General features: G+C 32.5%; 2 protein-coding genes across 2 annotated transcripts; both read right to left on the minus strand.

Moving 5' to 3' along the window:
• Window positions 1-896: 896 nt before the first annotated feature.
• On the minus strand, window positions 897-2,466 carry LOC125585883 (protein IDA-like). The gene has a single exon (XM_048755596.1). The coding sequence runs from the start codon at window positions 1,232-1,234 to the stop codon at window positions 1,013-1,015; it is 222 nt and encodes a 73-aa protein (XP_048611553.1). The 5' UTR covers window positions 1,235-2,466; the 3' UTR covers window positions 897-1,012.
• Window positions 2,467-4,113: 1,647 nt separating this feature from the next.
• On the minus strand, window positions 4,114-8,281 carry LOC106393324 (protein CROWDED NUCLEI 3-like). The gene is made up of 8 exons (XM_013834036.3): window positions 7,732-8,281; window positions 7,451-7,660; window positions 7,123-7,376; window positions 6,773-7,043; window positions 6,616-6,699; window positions 4,899-6,373; window positions 4,658-4,823; window positions 4,114-4,529 (listed from the first exon to the last, which is right to left on the minus strand). The coding sequence occupies exons 1-8, from the start codon at window positions 7,957-7,959 to the stop codon at window positions 4,302-4,304; spliced, it is 2,916 nt and encodes a 971-aa protein (XP_013689490.2). The 5' UTR covers window positions 7,960-8,281; the 3' UTR covers window positions 4,114-4,301.
• Window positions 8,282-17,227: the final 8,946 nt, after the last annotated feature.

Raw genomic sequence — 17,227 nt, forward strand, 5'->3', positions numbered from 1 at the left:
TAATAATGTCAAAATCATAGCTATATTTTTTATTTTGCCTCCAAAATTGGCTATTTAACAAATTAACCCTTTATTTAATTATGTTTTGATTCCGCTACTAAAGATTGTATTGCAAAACATGTGTGTTTATTTAACTATGCTTGATTCAACTACTAAAGATTGTATTGCACAACATGTTTGTTCTATTTGTTGTGGATTTTATTTATCTGTCTGATTCGACTACTAAAGATTAATTGTATTGCATAACATGTTTGTTCTATGTGTTGTAGATTTTATATATCTATGTTTGATTTCACTACTACAACTTTTATTGGACAACATGTTTGTTCTCTGTCTTGTGTATTTGATTTATCTATGTTTGATTCCAGAACTATTTTTTTTTATTGCACCACTTGTTTGTTCTATGTGTTGTGGTTTTTATTTATCTATGTTTGATTCCACTACTTTGACAAATTTTTGACAATGCTTGGTGAGTTTGGTATGGTAATAATTGGTGTGCATTTATTAAGCATGTCTTCTTAATAGAAAGACACATGGTACAAGACAAAGTGTATTTGGTATGTAATTATTATGTATATCTTGAAAACTTTAGTAGATTGACTTCTCTTCTCAAAGACTAAAGTCACTAAACCATCATTTGTTTTTCAATCTGTAGATATTTTTCAATTTGTTCGGTCAATAATTGAAGACTGAAAGTTGAAGACTGAAAGTTGAAAACTTCAATAATCAACTTATTAGACATAATTAAAGAACATGGCAAATATTGATACTAACATGTTTTGATTAAGCGGCTGATGGGTGATGCATATAAATTAGAACAAAGGCTTACACAAGTTAATTGAATTTCTTGATCTTTATATGGCCATCATGAGTTTAATACATAGACTAGTCCAGTAAACATCTGAAAAAAAAAAATCAATAGTATGAAAGTATATACAAAGAGTTTAATCCTGTATGTCTCTAATCTACAAAATTAACATACAAAAAATACATAGAAGCATACAAAATGAAATCAATGAGGAAGGGAGTCAACAAGAGAGTTATGTCTATTAGAAGGAGCAGAAGGAGGAATGGAAACTCCTTTGGGCAAGTAACCAAAAATATAGCTGTGTTTAAACCCTAAGCTCTTCTTATTCTTCATCTCCATGGTGGTGACTCCAATTCTTGTAGAGGTAGTACTCGCCGCCAGAAACAGAACAAGACAGAGCAAAACCATCGTACGACACGGAGCCATTTGGTAATGAATGTTTTCCTCTCTTTTTGTTTTCTTGAATTTCACTAGCTTTTCTAAGTAATGAATGAAATGTATAATGTGGAAGTGTATGTCTATATATAAACATGTGTGTGTGTATTTGATGGGAAATAAGTGTGATGAAAATATGGGGAAAAGAGTGGAATGGTAAGAGAGGAGTGAACCATACGCTAATGAGACTTTGAATTTTCCTTTATTAATTTATTATCGAAATTTTCAAAGGTTGAGTTTTTCTTCTTTTGTGTGTGTTTCTGAAGCTTTTTAGTCGCTGCCGTCGACTTTTATTTATTTTATATATTATTGGAATAAAAATAAGTCCATTTTATACTTGAGAAAATGGGAATCTGGTTTGAAAGGACCGTCGTTTTTTCAAGATTTTATACTTTATTACGTACAACTTCGTTGACAAGAATAATTAATGGTTTAATGAACATCGTTACTGTTGTTTTGTTTGTTTGTTTGTTGTTGTAATATTCAACTTACAACAGTAATCATTATAAGTTGTGTAGGAAATAGGAATCTGGAATAGTAGAATAAGATCTTTTGATTTCGGTTTTGTAAACTCATGATATCCAGGGCTAATGATATTAATACTTGACTTGAGCTCTCTTGAAAACAAAATACTTTCGTGTACAATTGAAAAAAGGTTATGTTATATCCGTAGAAAATAAGATATAGGACAGTCAGCAAGTTGGAAATAGAACTAAACTCTTAGGAAAAGAAATATTTCTTTATATGCCTTATTTTGGAAAATGCTTAGTGCTATATAATAGATTGGTCATCACACTGACTAATGCCAAAAAGTAAATGGTTATCACACTTTGTTTTATGGGAGGCTCGAATCTTGAGCAGAGTATATTGTAGGACATTCTGATCTCACCTACCACTTGATCATAATCATGCAGACACAAAAGAAAACGTATTGAGCAGCTTAAATCTTAAGTTACCAAAAGGTAAGCATGAAAAAGATGAGGTTGAAAAGAGTTATGGATTGAAAGATCATTATACACATTTTAAAATTAGTTGTTTCATCGTGTTATGTTATTATGCTAATTGCTAAGAGCCGCCTGTCAACGTAATTAAGTATAAGATTTCAACTTAGACACGAACTGGATGGATGAAAGCGGGTACGTATACCTATCTTATCTTAGAAGGATTGGAACTAATAATAAACATTTAGTAGGATAACCATGATACGAAAAAGATTGTGTTCTATTAAACGAATGTACCAAATTAATCAATTATACGCGCTTTTGAACACAGAGATATATTCATGATATATATGGAATATATATCTAGTGTGAAAGATACTGAAAATTCATGCAGAAACACGTAAAAACAATGTATACCTACCAACTAGATCTTTTGCGTGTGAAGGTATTTTGAGAAATTAAGAGAACTTAAATAGTTTTGAGGGTTGACTCTATAAATCACATTTTACAACTTGACAAGTGGCTTCATGAGTCACATATTTGATTCATTTACTCTATTTTTGATTTGTATATCCACCTAATTTCCTCATCTTGATATTTTCTCTGTATTTTACAAAATGCCAAAATAAAATCAAGTTCAAAACATACCTCCCACTTTTAAACATGTCGCAAAATGAAATAGTTTAGTATTGAATAGAATAAATGAACTTGTCTATTATCACAACCCAAGCTCTGTATTTATACATAGACGTTTCCTATTACGATAAGGACTAGGAAACTAAGCATCATTATCTATCTAGAAGTAGGAGTTATCTTATCTCCATATAACTTGTAGTTATCCCAATACAAAAAGTCATACAACGTTTATGAAATATCATCTTTTTAATTTTTTATACAGAATCCGCTAAAAACTAAATGATATCAAAAGAATTTTTATTTAAAATACATAAGTCTGGACAACTTTTATTTCACTAGTCGTCTTCTCGTTTGTGGTGGCTGCATAAAAAAACGATATTCTCCAAATATAAAGTTTCTTCCTTTTATTTATAGGTACGTTACGTACCCATTAATCCAGTATGCGTAACACTTGAAAGCATTACTGTAACTGCTGGTAAAAGAAATAGAAAAAAAAAACGAATTAAAGCAAGAGATATTGGCTGTAAAGTTGGATAAAATACACTTAAAAGAAAACACAGCTTAGTAACGTTCCAAGTAATAACTGTTCGCCACACCAACCCTTAGATTGAAAACGGGGGTTTGATATCTGTCTTAAGCCAAAGTCACCACCTTTATTCTCTTCCACTGGTTCACTTCAAAAGGAACATGTACTGACGAGGGTTCTTGATTTCATCTCCAAGGAAACACAGATCATGGTTTCCCCAAACACCAAGCCTTCTTCCCACACATCATAGAACTTCTTAGAGAACCCTCTTCTCTCTCACTGATGATATTATTTCCATTGACATAGAGCATTTCGGTTTTCATTTGAGGAAATAATTTGCCTCTGAGATTGTTGTTGCTCAAACCCAAAAACCTCAGTTTCTTGACCTCCAAGATTGACCAAGGAATCTCTGTGTTGGAAAGATTAAAACCCACCAAAACCAGTTCAGCCAAGGAACTCATTTCTTGAATATCTGTGGTGGTCAACCCATCAGAGAATCTGTTTTTCCTAGGATCCAAAAGAGTCAGATTCTTTAATGACTCTCTGTAGGCTCTGTAGCACTTCAGCTAACTTTCATTCCAAGTAATTTTTACTAACATCGAGTTTTAGCAGTGACTTCAATCCTCCAACGCTTTATGTCAATGCTTAGATCCGATATCAATGGGACAACGTTTCAGCAGTGATACTTTTTTTCTTACCATTGAATCTCGTCTGGTTTTCTTGAACACCAGCATTACCTTTGGGATAGGGCGTATGGAGAAAGCATATTAGAATCAAATGCTTGCATTTCCAACAAAGCCCTTAGTTTCAAAGAGTACACACTTCCCTTTTGTTTCACTTGCTTGAAAAAGAAAGTAAAGTTTAAAAATCAACAACACATAACAAGATGTTTTTTCCTCTCTGAAAAATTCCTAACTTGTGGGATCGTTTTGTCTTTGAGAGTGAGAAAATGAGATTAGGTTGTGAAAAATACCCAAATCTTCTTTCCTATGGAAGCCTCCCCTGGGTGTTCTGTTTCTGCATCTTCTTCTTCGTTCTCCTCTTGGATGATGCTGAAAGTCCCATCATCCTCTTCACCACCATGATCTTTTCCTTCACCGCTGCCTCCTGCTTCTAACTGTGGATCCTCTTGGACTGGTCTCTTTCCAGTACTTTTATCCTTGAATTCAGTCTCTGTCTCAACCTGTATAAAAACCATTTCTCAGAAGAAATACACTGAAAGATCAAACATCCCCACAAGCATCCCTTAAGACATAAATAAAAAAACATCTGCACATGCTGGAAAACAATGAAGATTTCAGAGAATCATACCTTGACAATCTCCTCATGTGTTACCGTTTCCACTAATGTTTCAGCTTTTCCATTTTCCTCAAGACTATCCTTGGGACTTGGCACTGTTCTGATATCACCATTGACATTCTCTTGTTTCTCCACGGCACCTGTTGATTCTTGTGCTTTATCCTCTTCTGTTCCTACACTGAAAACGGTATTCCACACGTATATAAGTTTCATAAGTACTAAGTTTCCAATTAGAAAAGAAGCAGGAGCTTACTTTCTATGTCTCCTGAGATGATATCGGCTTTGAGCAGGTGCCAGAGAGACAGGAACAGCCGTCTGTCTTTTCTTCTTACGTCCACCAGTTGTGACGCTGTCTACACCTTCATCGCTATCACCATCCGCTTGTTCACTTTCTGTGATTCTAGAACCCTGTTCTCGTTGTCGCTTCCCTGGAAGTTTCACATCAGATGGTTTTGAATCACTAGTTGCTTGCGATCTTCCTCTGACAGACTTACCCCTACCTCTACCACGTCTAGGTTTATCACTCTTTATCTCTGATTGCAGCGAAACTTCAGCACCTTTACTTTCTGAGAAACTAGCAGATGGTTCATGATCATTGCCTGCCGCTGTATCCAGAGAATCATCAGGTAGCGAAGATTCTGGAGCCATAGCCGAAGCGAGTTTCCCAATAAAAGATGTACTCTTTCTATCATTGCCATCCTCAAGATCAGGTACTCGTTCAGAGTTTATAAACTTGTGGAATGGTATTCTACAGGTACTGCAGAGGTCAACTTTCTTCAGCAATACTGCGAAGCGATCCTTTGAACGATACAGATCATCTCGTTGCTCCTTCAAAGAGATTCTAAGTGCATCTACATCAGCCACGTCCTTATATAGCTCATCATGAAGTTTCTTCAACTGCTTCTTTTCCACAGATATTTCGTCTCTTTCCCTCTGTAGAGCAAGCTTCTCGGATTCCAGTTCTTCCATCTCTTTCAGAGCCAGCTTCTTTGTGCAACTGATGTTTTCATTAATCGTCACTTTGCCTTCAAGTGATTCTTTCTTCATTTTCACATCATCCAACACCCTTGATATTTGCAAACTTCTTAACTTCTCCTTTTCTTCAGCAACTTCCTTTTGCTCTCTAGCTATATCAGCCTTCTTCTCATCCAAGGCTTCCCACTCTTTCTCGAATCTTCCCTTGTCTTGTTTCAATTCTTCGCGTTCCTTCAACAGCAGCTCACCCTCTTGCTTAACTCTATCTATCTGCTGCTTTAGTTCAGACTGCTGCCTTATAAACTCGAGTCTCTCTTCTTTTGTAATCCTGAGACTTTCGCACTCTTCACGAATCCTTGACTCCTGCTTCGTTGTCTCGGCTCCGATCTCTTCAATCTCCTCTTTGAGTTTACGCAGACTTTCCTTATCTTCTAGCAATCGCTCGTTTTCCACATGCAGCTTTTTCTCTTCGGTTCTTAGAGCTTTTTCTTTTTCCTTCACAGCTTCCAGCCTTGCTTCAAGATCCTTCTCTTTCTCCTTCATTCTCTCTTCCATTTTTTCTAAAGCTGCCTCTCTCTTCCCTAACTGCTCTTCCTTGAGGCCGATCTCAACTTGCAGCTTCTCGATTTCACCTCTCTTTTTCTCAAGTTCTTCATCAAGGGATATCCTCCTCTGTTCGAGCTCCGTTTCAAACTCCTGCATTCTGGAATCTAGAACACCCTTCTGATCTTCAAGGAGCTTCCCTATCTCCATCTGTTCAAAAATTTAATCAACGTGTCACTTCTCTATGGATCATACTATACATTTTGGCACGTAGCAACAATGTAACCTGTAACTCCGTATACAAACTATAATTTTACTTAAAACATGTAAGTTGTTCCAATCAGTTATTAATTTCAGTAGCATCAATAAGCTTCTCCTCAAGCTACTACTCTAAGAAAGCTTTTGGAAAGTTAAGAAATAGAAGAAAGTTTCAGGCAAGTTGAGAGGCTGACCTGCTCCCTCACGACAAGCTTCTCCTCAAGCTCATGGAGCTCCTTCTCCTTCATATCAACCTTAGTCTTCATGGCCTCAAAGTCCTGAAACAACAACCAGTTGATATATATAGACAAAATGGAGGAAGAGAAAAATAATTGCAACGAGAAAACTCACTTTTTCCTTCATAGAAAGGTCATTTAACATCTTGTTTACAGATTCTTCTCTCTCTTTTAATTCTGACTTAGCAGTATCAATCTTTCGCTGCATCTCTTCGAGGCTCTTCTCTTTCTTCTTGATAGCTCTTTCACTTTCAATACTTCTTTCCTCTGTATGGTTAATGCTTCTTTTAACTTCGGACAGCCTATCTTCTTCTACCGTTAGCTTCTTCTCCCATTCCTGTAGGTCTTCTCTCTGCTTGTAGAACACTGCCTCATGTGCTTCTCGTCTAAGAAACAAGAGCAAAAGAGATAGCATGAGGCCAAAACTACCAACACCAACTAACAAGTAAATACGATATTTCATACTCTGTAGCAAGAGAAAGACGCTCCCTTTGGAGCACCTTTTCACGAGTCTCCACATCTTTAAGCTTCCTCTCCAACTCAGAACTCTTTCTACTAATCACAGAGAGCTTCTCTTCAGCAACTGCCCTCTCCTTATCCACCTCTAAAGCTTTCTCCTTAATACCCATAACCAAAGCGTTTGCTTCAGCTAACTTCGCCTCAGAAGTAGACTTCACCTCAGTATGTTCTTGTTGCAAGTACTTAAAATCCCTCTCAAGCTGAAAAAAACAAGAGAAACATCTTTTAAAACATCAAAACACAAAGAAAAAGCCATAAACACACACAAAGATACCTCAGCTACAAACTGCTTCTCGGAGATCAAAGCTCTCCTAAGATTCTCTTCTCTCTTCTCAGACTCGCTCAAAGCGATCAAACTAGACGTCCTTTCACGTTTAAGAATCTCATTAACTTCATCAAACGCTTGCTGAAGCTCTTCATTTCTCGAAGTCCACTTCTTCTTCTCAATAAGCAGTAGCCCCATGTTATGTTGGTAATCAAACAGCTTACAACAAAAAAAGATTCATCATTAATCAGTAATCATAACCATAAGTTCGTTTCTAAATAAAAAGGTACCTCCTTTTCGAGCTTGAGGTTCTTCTCGATAAGAGCTTCAAGGTCTTTCCTTTCTAAGGAGGCCTCGTCGAGCAAGCCCACCTCTTTGAACCTCCTCCAATCATCCACCGCGGAGAGGGATCCGAATCGGCTCATTGGCGGAGAAGGGGTGGTGATTTCGTCGGCGAAAGCTACGGCCTTTCCCTTCCGGTCGGTCGCCGGGAACTGATTCCTCTGGGGGGTGAACATTTCTGTGAAATCAAGAATTTGAAAATTCGCACTTCGATGGAGTGATGAACATTACACGCGAATCGAAGCAAAGCGTTACAGCCCAACAAGTGATAGATGTGAGAAGGTTCACGCGCCGTCGTGGAAGCAGTTAAGTGAAGAGTAGTACTTCTCTTCGGATCCAACTCGAACTCTTTCGGTGCCTTCCTTCCACTTGCACCTTAGCAAAACGACGATTTCTCGTTGATTATCTTTTAATGGGCCTATATGGGCTTTTGTTTCCTTTTTCTATCTCAACTGCCCCAACTTTGCTTTTACGGCTCGGTATCTAACATACATTGGCTGGCTCTGCAAAATCGCGAAAAAATAGTTAAGCTACAGAAAAATTAATTAATTCACAAAAAAAATTAAAATTTATGGAATAATATTAAACTAATCAAGCAATTTTATATTGTATTCAATTTGTTATAATAAAAAACAAATATCAATAATTAAATTAATTATTATATAATGTAAAAATTAATAACTAAATTTTATTTAAAAATATTTTAGTTCTTACTATAAATATCTAGTTTATCTTTCAATACATTTTAATAATAGATTGACATTTAATAATATACAAATTACATTATAACTTTATTTACAACATAATATTTATCATTAAAAAAATTATTGTTATGTATTTTAAATTTTAAGATAGTATTAGCATATAATTTAATAATATGAAAGTGTTGATTTTGTAATTTATTTTCTCCATAATTTACTAAAATTCACTTTTTCACTTAATAGAATCTCTCTTAATATTTTTGTCAGTAAAAACGCAAATTTTGTTGATTGGTAAAATACTTACAGAATCGCATTTCATAAATCATTCCGCCATTCAGAAAAGTTACCAATCAAAGCCCATGTATTACTACTTTCCCCCATATTAATTTTACCGACTAATATATATATATATATATGAAAGTTCATTTGAAATAGGCATGTTCAGTCCGGTTGGTTCGGGTTTTTTGGTTTTTTATATATTAGTTTATAAAATAACTACCATATTAGGATATTAATTTGGTTTGGTTTGGTATATCACAGTATTATTATATAACTATATGTTAGCACAAATAGTTATCAATAAAAATAAAAATTATGTTTGATTTAATTTGATGAAAATGAGAAAAATAAATAACCTTTTTAACTAAAAACAAAATAGTAAATTATTAAGTTAGATGATTTAATTATGAATATCATATTAATAAATAAATTATGCATATTTTTTTGATCATATTAATAATATATACATAATTAAAAAAAATTATATATTATTTATTTTATTAAATAATTTTTATATATGTATACAGATATTTTTAATTAATCGGTATGTTCAGTTTAGTAGGTTTGATTGGTTTATATACCGAAGCATATCCATACATTGCGGTTACTTAAAAATAATATCCATTCAGTTTATTTAGTACTACCAAATCTAAACAATTTTATCTATTTTGGTTCGTTTTACCGAAATGAACACTTAAATTTTAAAACTGTGTATATATATTTTAATATTTTTATTATGTTAATCATGTCAGATACACAAGTAGATTATCTATCTGCTTAAAGATATTGTAACTCGGCATGTACCTAGCTCTGGAAAGATAAACTCTTAACTATCTCATCAAAGTCAACTAAGGAGACTAGATAAAGGAGCGTGTATAAATGACTCTTCAAATATGAAACTTATAGAAAAAGGAGTAAATGACTTGATAAACTATTTTCATCAGGTTCGAATAGACAGTTTCTTATGCAAGCTTTGGAGGATATACGGTACCACAACCACAAGTGACTTTAACTATTACTAGTGGTTTGCCGGCGCTACGCGCCGGATTTTTATAATAATTTAAATACATAGTTTAGCTATTAAAATGTATTTTGTTAAATTTTTCAAATTTTATTAATATTTTAAAAACTATTTGTCAAAATTATAAAACTATTTTAATTTTAGGTTTAGTTCCTACATCATTGATTATTAGGTTTAGAGAAATGGAATAGTTAGTAAAATATAATATATGCATGAAAGTCGTATTAATATTCACATAAAATATTTTATAACTTGAGGTATTAGTTTTTGTTGTTTTGCAAAGACTTTGTAATAGTTAATCTTATATTTTGGAAATGGTCAATCAAAACAAAAATATTTTCCAAACCACCAATACTCTAAAATTGTGTATTATAAAAGGTTGTATTAACTCTTTTTATTATAAAGCATCTAAAATTATAAAATCAATGTGATATATATTTAATAGACGAATTATCCTATTTTGACTATTATATAAGTATATATAAATTTGTGACTTTAATTATATAGATATAAAACCAAATTAATTACATATTACTTGTTGTTTCATTAAGATAACTAATTTAAATCTATATATGGAAAACTTGATTACCATAAATTACATAGTTTTTGCTTAACAAATGATTTCATAAAAATATTTTTTTAATTAAAAATTATGTTAAAGTATAGAAAAAAACTAATAAACTCATGAATGATCATGAATAGAGTGTGTACTGGATTATTTTATAGATCCAAATATAATTATATTCTATATCGTAAGTAAAATTTGAACTTATGTTCAGAAATTTATCAGTAAAAATCTTAATATCTACAAAGAAATATAGCAGATACTGAAATGACCTTTTAACATATACTTTATCTTCAAAATTTAAATAATGGAATAAAATATAAACATGTATCCTTTAAATTAACTACCATTTTCTATCTTTTTATTTATTATATAAAACACGTTCATAATTATATTTTATTGTGCTATAAAATTGTAATTATATTTTTAAAATACTATATAATTTCCGGTGCATATAATTTTCTTGTATATATTTTGAATATTATTACACCATTTAGCTATTTTACTTTAATGACATATATAATAAATCTATATGCATAATGTTTAGCTTGCTTTTTATTTAAATTTTAATCTTGTATGATTGTTGTATATTTATTAGGTACACGTACGTGTTTTGAAAATAATTTTATCTATTTTTTTTTTAAATTGTATATATTCAAATTTTAAGTATCACAATAAATTTTTGATAAACTTAACTAATAATAAATAGGTTTTCCAAACAATAAAAATAAATATTGTTTTGCTATTGTTGTTTCATTTTTATATTAATATATTTGGAATAGAGAAGATTGAGTATTAGATACATGCTTCAACTTGATTTAATTAGTTATAATTTGTGGTCGTGAAATTGATAAGCATGTCTAATACTTTGTAGAGAATGTTACGTTAACACTGTTTTGAAAGTAGATAAATTTCGACTTCCTGTTAAGTGAATAGGAAATGATGGAAATAACATTAGTGCAGAGAATGTTACGTTAACACTGTTTTGAAAGTTGAAGTGATCAAGACAAATGTAGATCTTTACGTTATACAAATGGAACTTTACCCCAAGTAACGAATCAAATGGGAGACTGTTGTTACAATCTTAAAGAGCTTTTGACACCTCGTCACATGTTACATTCAGTGCTATTAAGAAGATTATATGGTCTGGTAATTCCTTGGATCAACCACCATGTTCTCATTCTCAGCCAGAGGCTCCAATGACGGTTAGACAGGTTCCTCTGGAGCAGAACTTTCTGAACTGCAACCAAGCAGATGCTCCATCCGATATTTGTTCACTCTGTTTAGTACCATGAGATTAAAATATGGAAAACAGAAAGTTCAAACGTAGATTGATGTCAGATAATGACGTTGTAAAAAGTTATATACACCTTAATGAGTTTGTTTTCACAGATCCACCTTGATTCTTTTTTTCAGTCTTAGACCTTTTCTGATTTCTTCGCCTTCTTGCTCACAGCCGCAGAGGCGTCAACTTCATGCAGTTTGATTTCTTTTCCCGACCATTGATATGTAGCTAAACGCTTTTCCTCGAGCTTCACTATTTGTTCTTGTTCGTTGTCCATTAACCTGCTGCTCCACTCCTCTGCTAAGCCTTATTCCTTTTCCATTAATCTATTTAGATAGAAAGATTCGTAGAAAGCGTAATTTAAAGGCAGACGTGGTGGTTCGCGATAGTTAGCTTCTCGTCAAAGAGTCGACGCCTTTCTTCACATGCCTAGCCTCCCAGAAGGCGGTGCTTGAACAGCGGCCAGATATCAAATCGCCAAGAAGGGTGAATGAATTGGCCATCGTCGGAGTCGGTAATTAGCAGAGAGTATTCTTCTATGTTTCGTTGAGTTTGTGCTGTTCATCGTAGGGAGCTTGGAGATTTATAGTCGCAGCTTTCGTCAGTTACCAAGTGAGATGATGAGCTCAATTGAATGCTTGAGAGGGGTCGATTGAATGCTTCAGAGAGGATTAGTGGATTAATGACGTTAAATATAGGTTTAAAGGACGTATTAATTAGAACGTTAGAAGTAACGAAAAGTTGATCGGCGTCGTCGTCTGAATCGCAGGTTGAGTGAAAGTCAAAACTTAGATTTAATTGGACTAGTACAAAACGTGTGTCTAAATGCCCAAAACAACATATCTATAAACTAAACTTTAAACACAACATAAAAGCCCACACAGCAAAAGCAAAACGATATTCGCTAGTTTAATATTTTAGGAGGATGCCAGCTGTCCTGTTTTGCCCTATGCAGATTGCTGATGTGGCTTAATGAGGAGAGACTAAAGTCTCCTTTATTATATAAGATCTCTCGTCTCTCGTAATCTATAGTATGTATTTATTTTTAAATAGATGAACCTTGACCATTTTTTAAAAAAAATAGACGTAATATAAATATACCATTGATCAGCGTGAACATTAAATTTTAGTTTAAGGCTTGATCCAGTTAATTAAATTCCTTTTCAGTTAAGATTTACTTAGATAGAAGATGCTAACGGCCAATGAGAGAGGCAATGGAGAGATCAAGCAGTGCCGTCCCGTATATTTGTGTGGCTTAAAGTATTTGAAAAAAATGTGGCCTTTACAAAAAAATGTTTGGTTCAAAGATTAATGTTAAGTTAATAAGAATTTTGTTTCCAAAGTAAAAACAAAAAGAAGGTTTTTTCATAAAAACGAAAAACAGTAAAATGAATATCAAGATAGGGAATCAAACTGAGGTTGAGAGAAATAAGTATTTTCACCTAACCATTTTAACTACATCAATTTGTATGGATGTAACCAGATTAGTTTTTAAAATATGTGGCCTAAAGCCAATGCTTTACGTGCCTTAGTGAAGGGACGGCCAAGGACCTGGGACTCAAACGGCTGCGATGCGAATCTGACTCTTCCCAACTGATCAAAGCCCTCACCTCAAAGGAGATCCCACCGGAGCTGTATGGGATTTTTTCGGATGTCTGCAATTTATCTATTTATTTTGATGAAATTTCCTTCGTTTGGATATGAAGAGAAAAGAACAATATTACTGATAAGTTAGCTAAACAATGTCTGGTTGAGGAAGAAGCCTTTATGGCTAGCACCCTAACTCTTGCTATCCATTAATATAAGTTTGTGTTTCGAAAAAAAAAGAAAAGAAAGGCTAACGGCCTCTCTTCTTGGTCCACATTACACAGACAGATGGTCTCTTGTTCTGGACAAATGTCACGATAAACTTGTCCGATTTCTTCTAAGATATATATATATATTATATTTTGATCAACTGACAAAGATATGTTTGCTAAGAGCATCTCCAATGTATTACTCCATTTTTTACTTTAAAATGGTGCAACACCAAAATGAAGTAATGTTTTACTTCAATGTATTACTCTATTTTCTACTCCAAAAATAATATTTCTTAAATGATTTCATTTTTATTTTATTAATAATTGCAAATAAAATCTTATACTTATAAAAATTTACCAATTAACCCCAACTATTTTATATTTACGATAAATAATTAAAATATAAATTATTTGAATTAAATATTTATTATTAAAAAGTACAAAAAATCATTAAAAAAAACAACATATATGTGGGTTCAACAATGAGCATTAGAATATTTTTTTCATAAATGATCAACTAATGCATTTCGTAATGAAAAATGAGTTTCTTTATCTTTGATATTCCTAAATCGAGCAAAAAAATTTTGAAATCGGACATTTTCATCTTCTGCAATTTTGATACCCGGAGGTGGAGCTTCTCTTCCAAATTCAATTGGTGCATCGAGTTCACGCTCATCCATAGAAGATCCAAATGTTCGTGCGTATATTCAAGCTCAACAAACACAAATAATATCAAAGTGAAATGTTGAATCACAAGATCAACAAGCTCTTTCTCACACTTCTTCGTTTGGGCAATATTTCACTGACCTTAGCGGATCCGGAATGGATTTTTCAGATTATTAAATTACTTATTTTATGTTATTTTTATTTTTATTTTAATTATTTATGTTTTCTGTTATTTTATGCATTTATTTAAAATTATTAAATAATTCTTTGTGGAATATACTATTTTCATGTTATTGTATCATTTTAAATATTATTTAAGTAAGAAATAAAAATATTAAAAATTCAAAAGATCATTTTATAAATAAAAAAAGTTCAACTCAAAAATGGAGTAATGTGTAAGATTACTCTATTAATGGAGTAACCCTAGCCATTACTCCATTTTGGAGTTGAAAATGGAGTGAGGTTGGAGAAGATTTTACTCTATAATGATGTTTGAAGTTGACAAAAAAAAAGAAGTTGAAAATGGTGTAAGGTTGGAGATGCCCTAAATGACTGTTTACTCCATCTGGCAAGGAGAAATATGGGGGACGTCACGGACAGACTCTTCGATCACCAACTATGCTGCAAGGCCATATTAATAAACTCGCAAGGAATCAAATTTCCACACTCCAAATGATGGGAATACAGCGTTATAAGAATGGGTTGGGAAGACAGCTTGCTTCTACAACCAAAGTTGCAGTCGTTGTAAAACATTTTTGATATAACATTTATTTTAAAAATGTTATGCTTCTCATATTGTATTACTATATTTTTAATGTATTTTTAGTTAACGTGTATGTTCTGATATATTTGGAAGATCACTAAGGTTTTATATTAATAGAAGCTCCGCTAGTTGAAGGGGAATGCGATAATATTCTGAACAAATTTTTTTTTTTTTTGGGCATATATTCACAACAAATTAAGTTTATATTTTAGCAAGAAAATAAAGTAAGAGGATATATTCGATCAAATGTTTTGAATGATAAAAAAAAAAAATGTTTGTGTTACTGACTCATATTTTATTTTGTCTTTTTATAAATTCATATTAAACAGATAACTAATCAACAACGCCACACAAACCTAATCTTTGAAAATAGGTCCCAGAAAGAAAAAAATGACGGGCACACAACGCTAGACTAAAATAAAGGGCAACAAGTTAATGGAGAAGCAGAATAAATCGATGGTTTTAATTTTCTAGAAGACGATATTGTTTAGTACTCAAGATTATAAAGTCAGTCGTTTACCATTTGCACTGGAATCTTGGTCCATCTTCAACTACACTTAATGCAAAATATATATTTAAATTGAACAAAATAGTTGATGTTGAGAGAAACCAAATAGGAAAAAGTTGGCACATCCTGAGATTTTCTTTTAGGTGCAACCGAAAGTGAGGCTTTATGTAAAATGAAATGTTCCTTATTTCTATCGAAAATACATCAAAACATTTATACGCGGCAAAGTCATGTCCAGTCCACCAAATGAAATGTCTTATTATCTTTATTCTAAAGTTTAAACCTACTCTTTCACGAGATAGCTTAACAAATACATATTTTTTTCTTCAGACGTCCGGGTAAGTTTCTTCAGATAGCTTATTAACAAACTCATTTTACTCTTATATGCATATTTTATCATTTAATGAAACCGTTTACTACATGTATATTGTTTTTAAGAAATAAGAAACTGTTGATTCTCATAATAAACCGGCATGTATTATAAAAGGATCGACAATCTATTTCCTCATAAAAATATCGTATAGCATCAGATGCAATCCAAATTAAAATCCCATGCTAAATTTCTCTTTAAAAAGTTGAGTCAATTGACTTAAAAACCAAAAGAAATGATAAAATTAACAATCTGCCTTAAAAGCACTGTTGTGGATCACGTGTTGGATCAGAGCTGGATTAGAGCAAGGCAAATTTGGAGCATGTGAAGTGTATAATAGTGATTTTTGGTACATAGCTAATTTTGCATAAATGCGTACACAGAGAGTGCAATTATGCAAAATGCCCTAAAAAGTTTGAAATTTATTTCGCTCCAAATTAAAATTTCACAACTTCGAAACACACATACTCATGCTTCTAAATTTCAAAACACATAAATCAGAATAGATTTGGTTTATTATATATCTGTTAACCATTAACTATTTAAATATAATATTAAACTAAAATTAAACTTCATTACAATTAAACCAAACCAGTCTAAATTGTTTTAACCATACCCTACAATAATGACCCCACACTTCTTCTTTTTTCCCCATGTAAATCTTTTCTGGTTTCACTTTTTCGTTAAAATTTTCGTTCCATAAAATTTTAAACTAATGTATTCCTTAATCTCTCTTTGTGTTGTATCATAATCTTTCAAAAGGGAGAAGAATCTAAGTTTGTTTAGTTTTATCTTGTGATGCTTTTGTAAACGATCATGAAAAGAAAATTGTCGGTAAAAATCTGGAAAATAAAGGGTTTGAAGAAGAAGACAGGTGGTTGGGTTAGTTTTTGATATGGGTTTAGTTGTAGAGCTAATTTGCTGAATATACCAAAAAAGGTGAGATACCATGGAATAGGAAGAAAATGGTAATGATGGGGGGAAAAAATTGGAGGGATATAGTGTATGGAGTGCAAATAAGAGATATATGGTGGGTAGGGAGTACAAATCCTCTTAGTTGTATTATGGTTTTGTTCGTTTTAGATTAGGTTTACTCGGTTTATCTTTATTTTGCAAATAATTTGTGAAGTTTTATTTCGAGAAAAAATAAGTTTTGAATTTTTTTTTCAGATAAATTTAGCATACAATCGTAGTTTGATCCGCATTTGATAATATACGATATTTCTTTTAGCCAAATAGATTGTCAACCTTATTATAAACAGTTTTGCCAGATAAAACAACGAAAATTATAACAGAAAAAAACTTGTTGTCGACAGTTTCCGATCGTGTGAAACAAAGATTAGTACTTGCTTAACATATGTTTTAAGGGGAAATTACATGTTTACCACTTTCATGGTACCACTTTTCATTTTACCACTACTAATGAGATATTTTCAAAAATACACTCTTCATTAAGTGGCAAAAGACTCTTATGCCCTTGTTATTTA

Source organism: Brassica napus, chromosome A2 (assembly GCF_020379485.1).
Source record: "Brassica napus cultivar Da-Ae chromosome A2, Da-Ae, whole genome shotgun sequence".
Classification (NCBI taxonomy): domain Eukaryota; kingdom Viridiplantae; phylum Streptophyta; class Magnoliopsida; order Brassicales; family Brassicaceae; genus Brassica; species Brassica napus.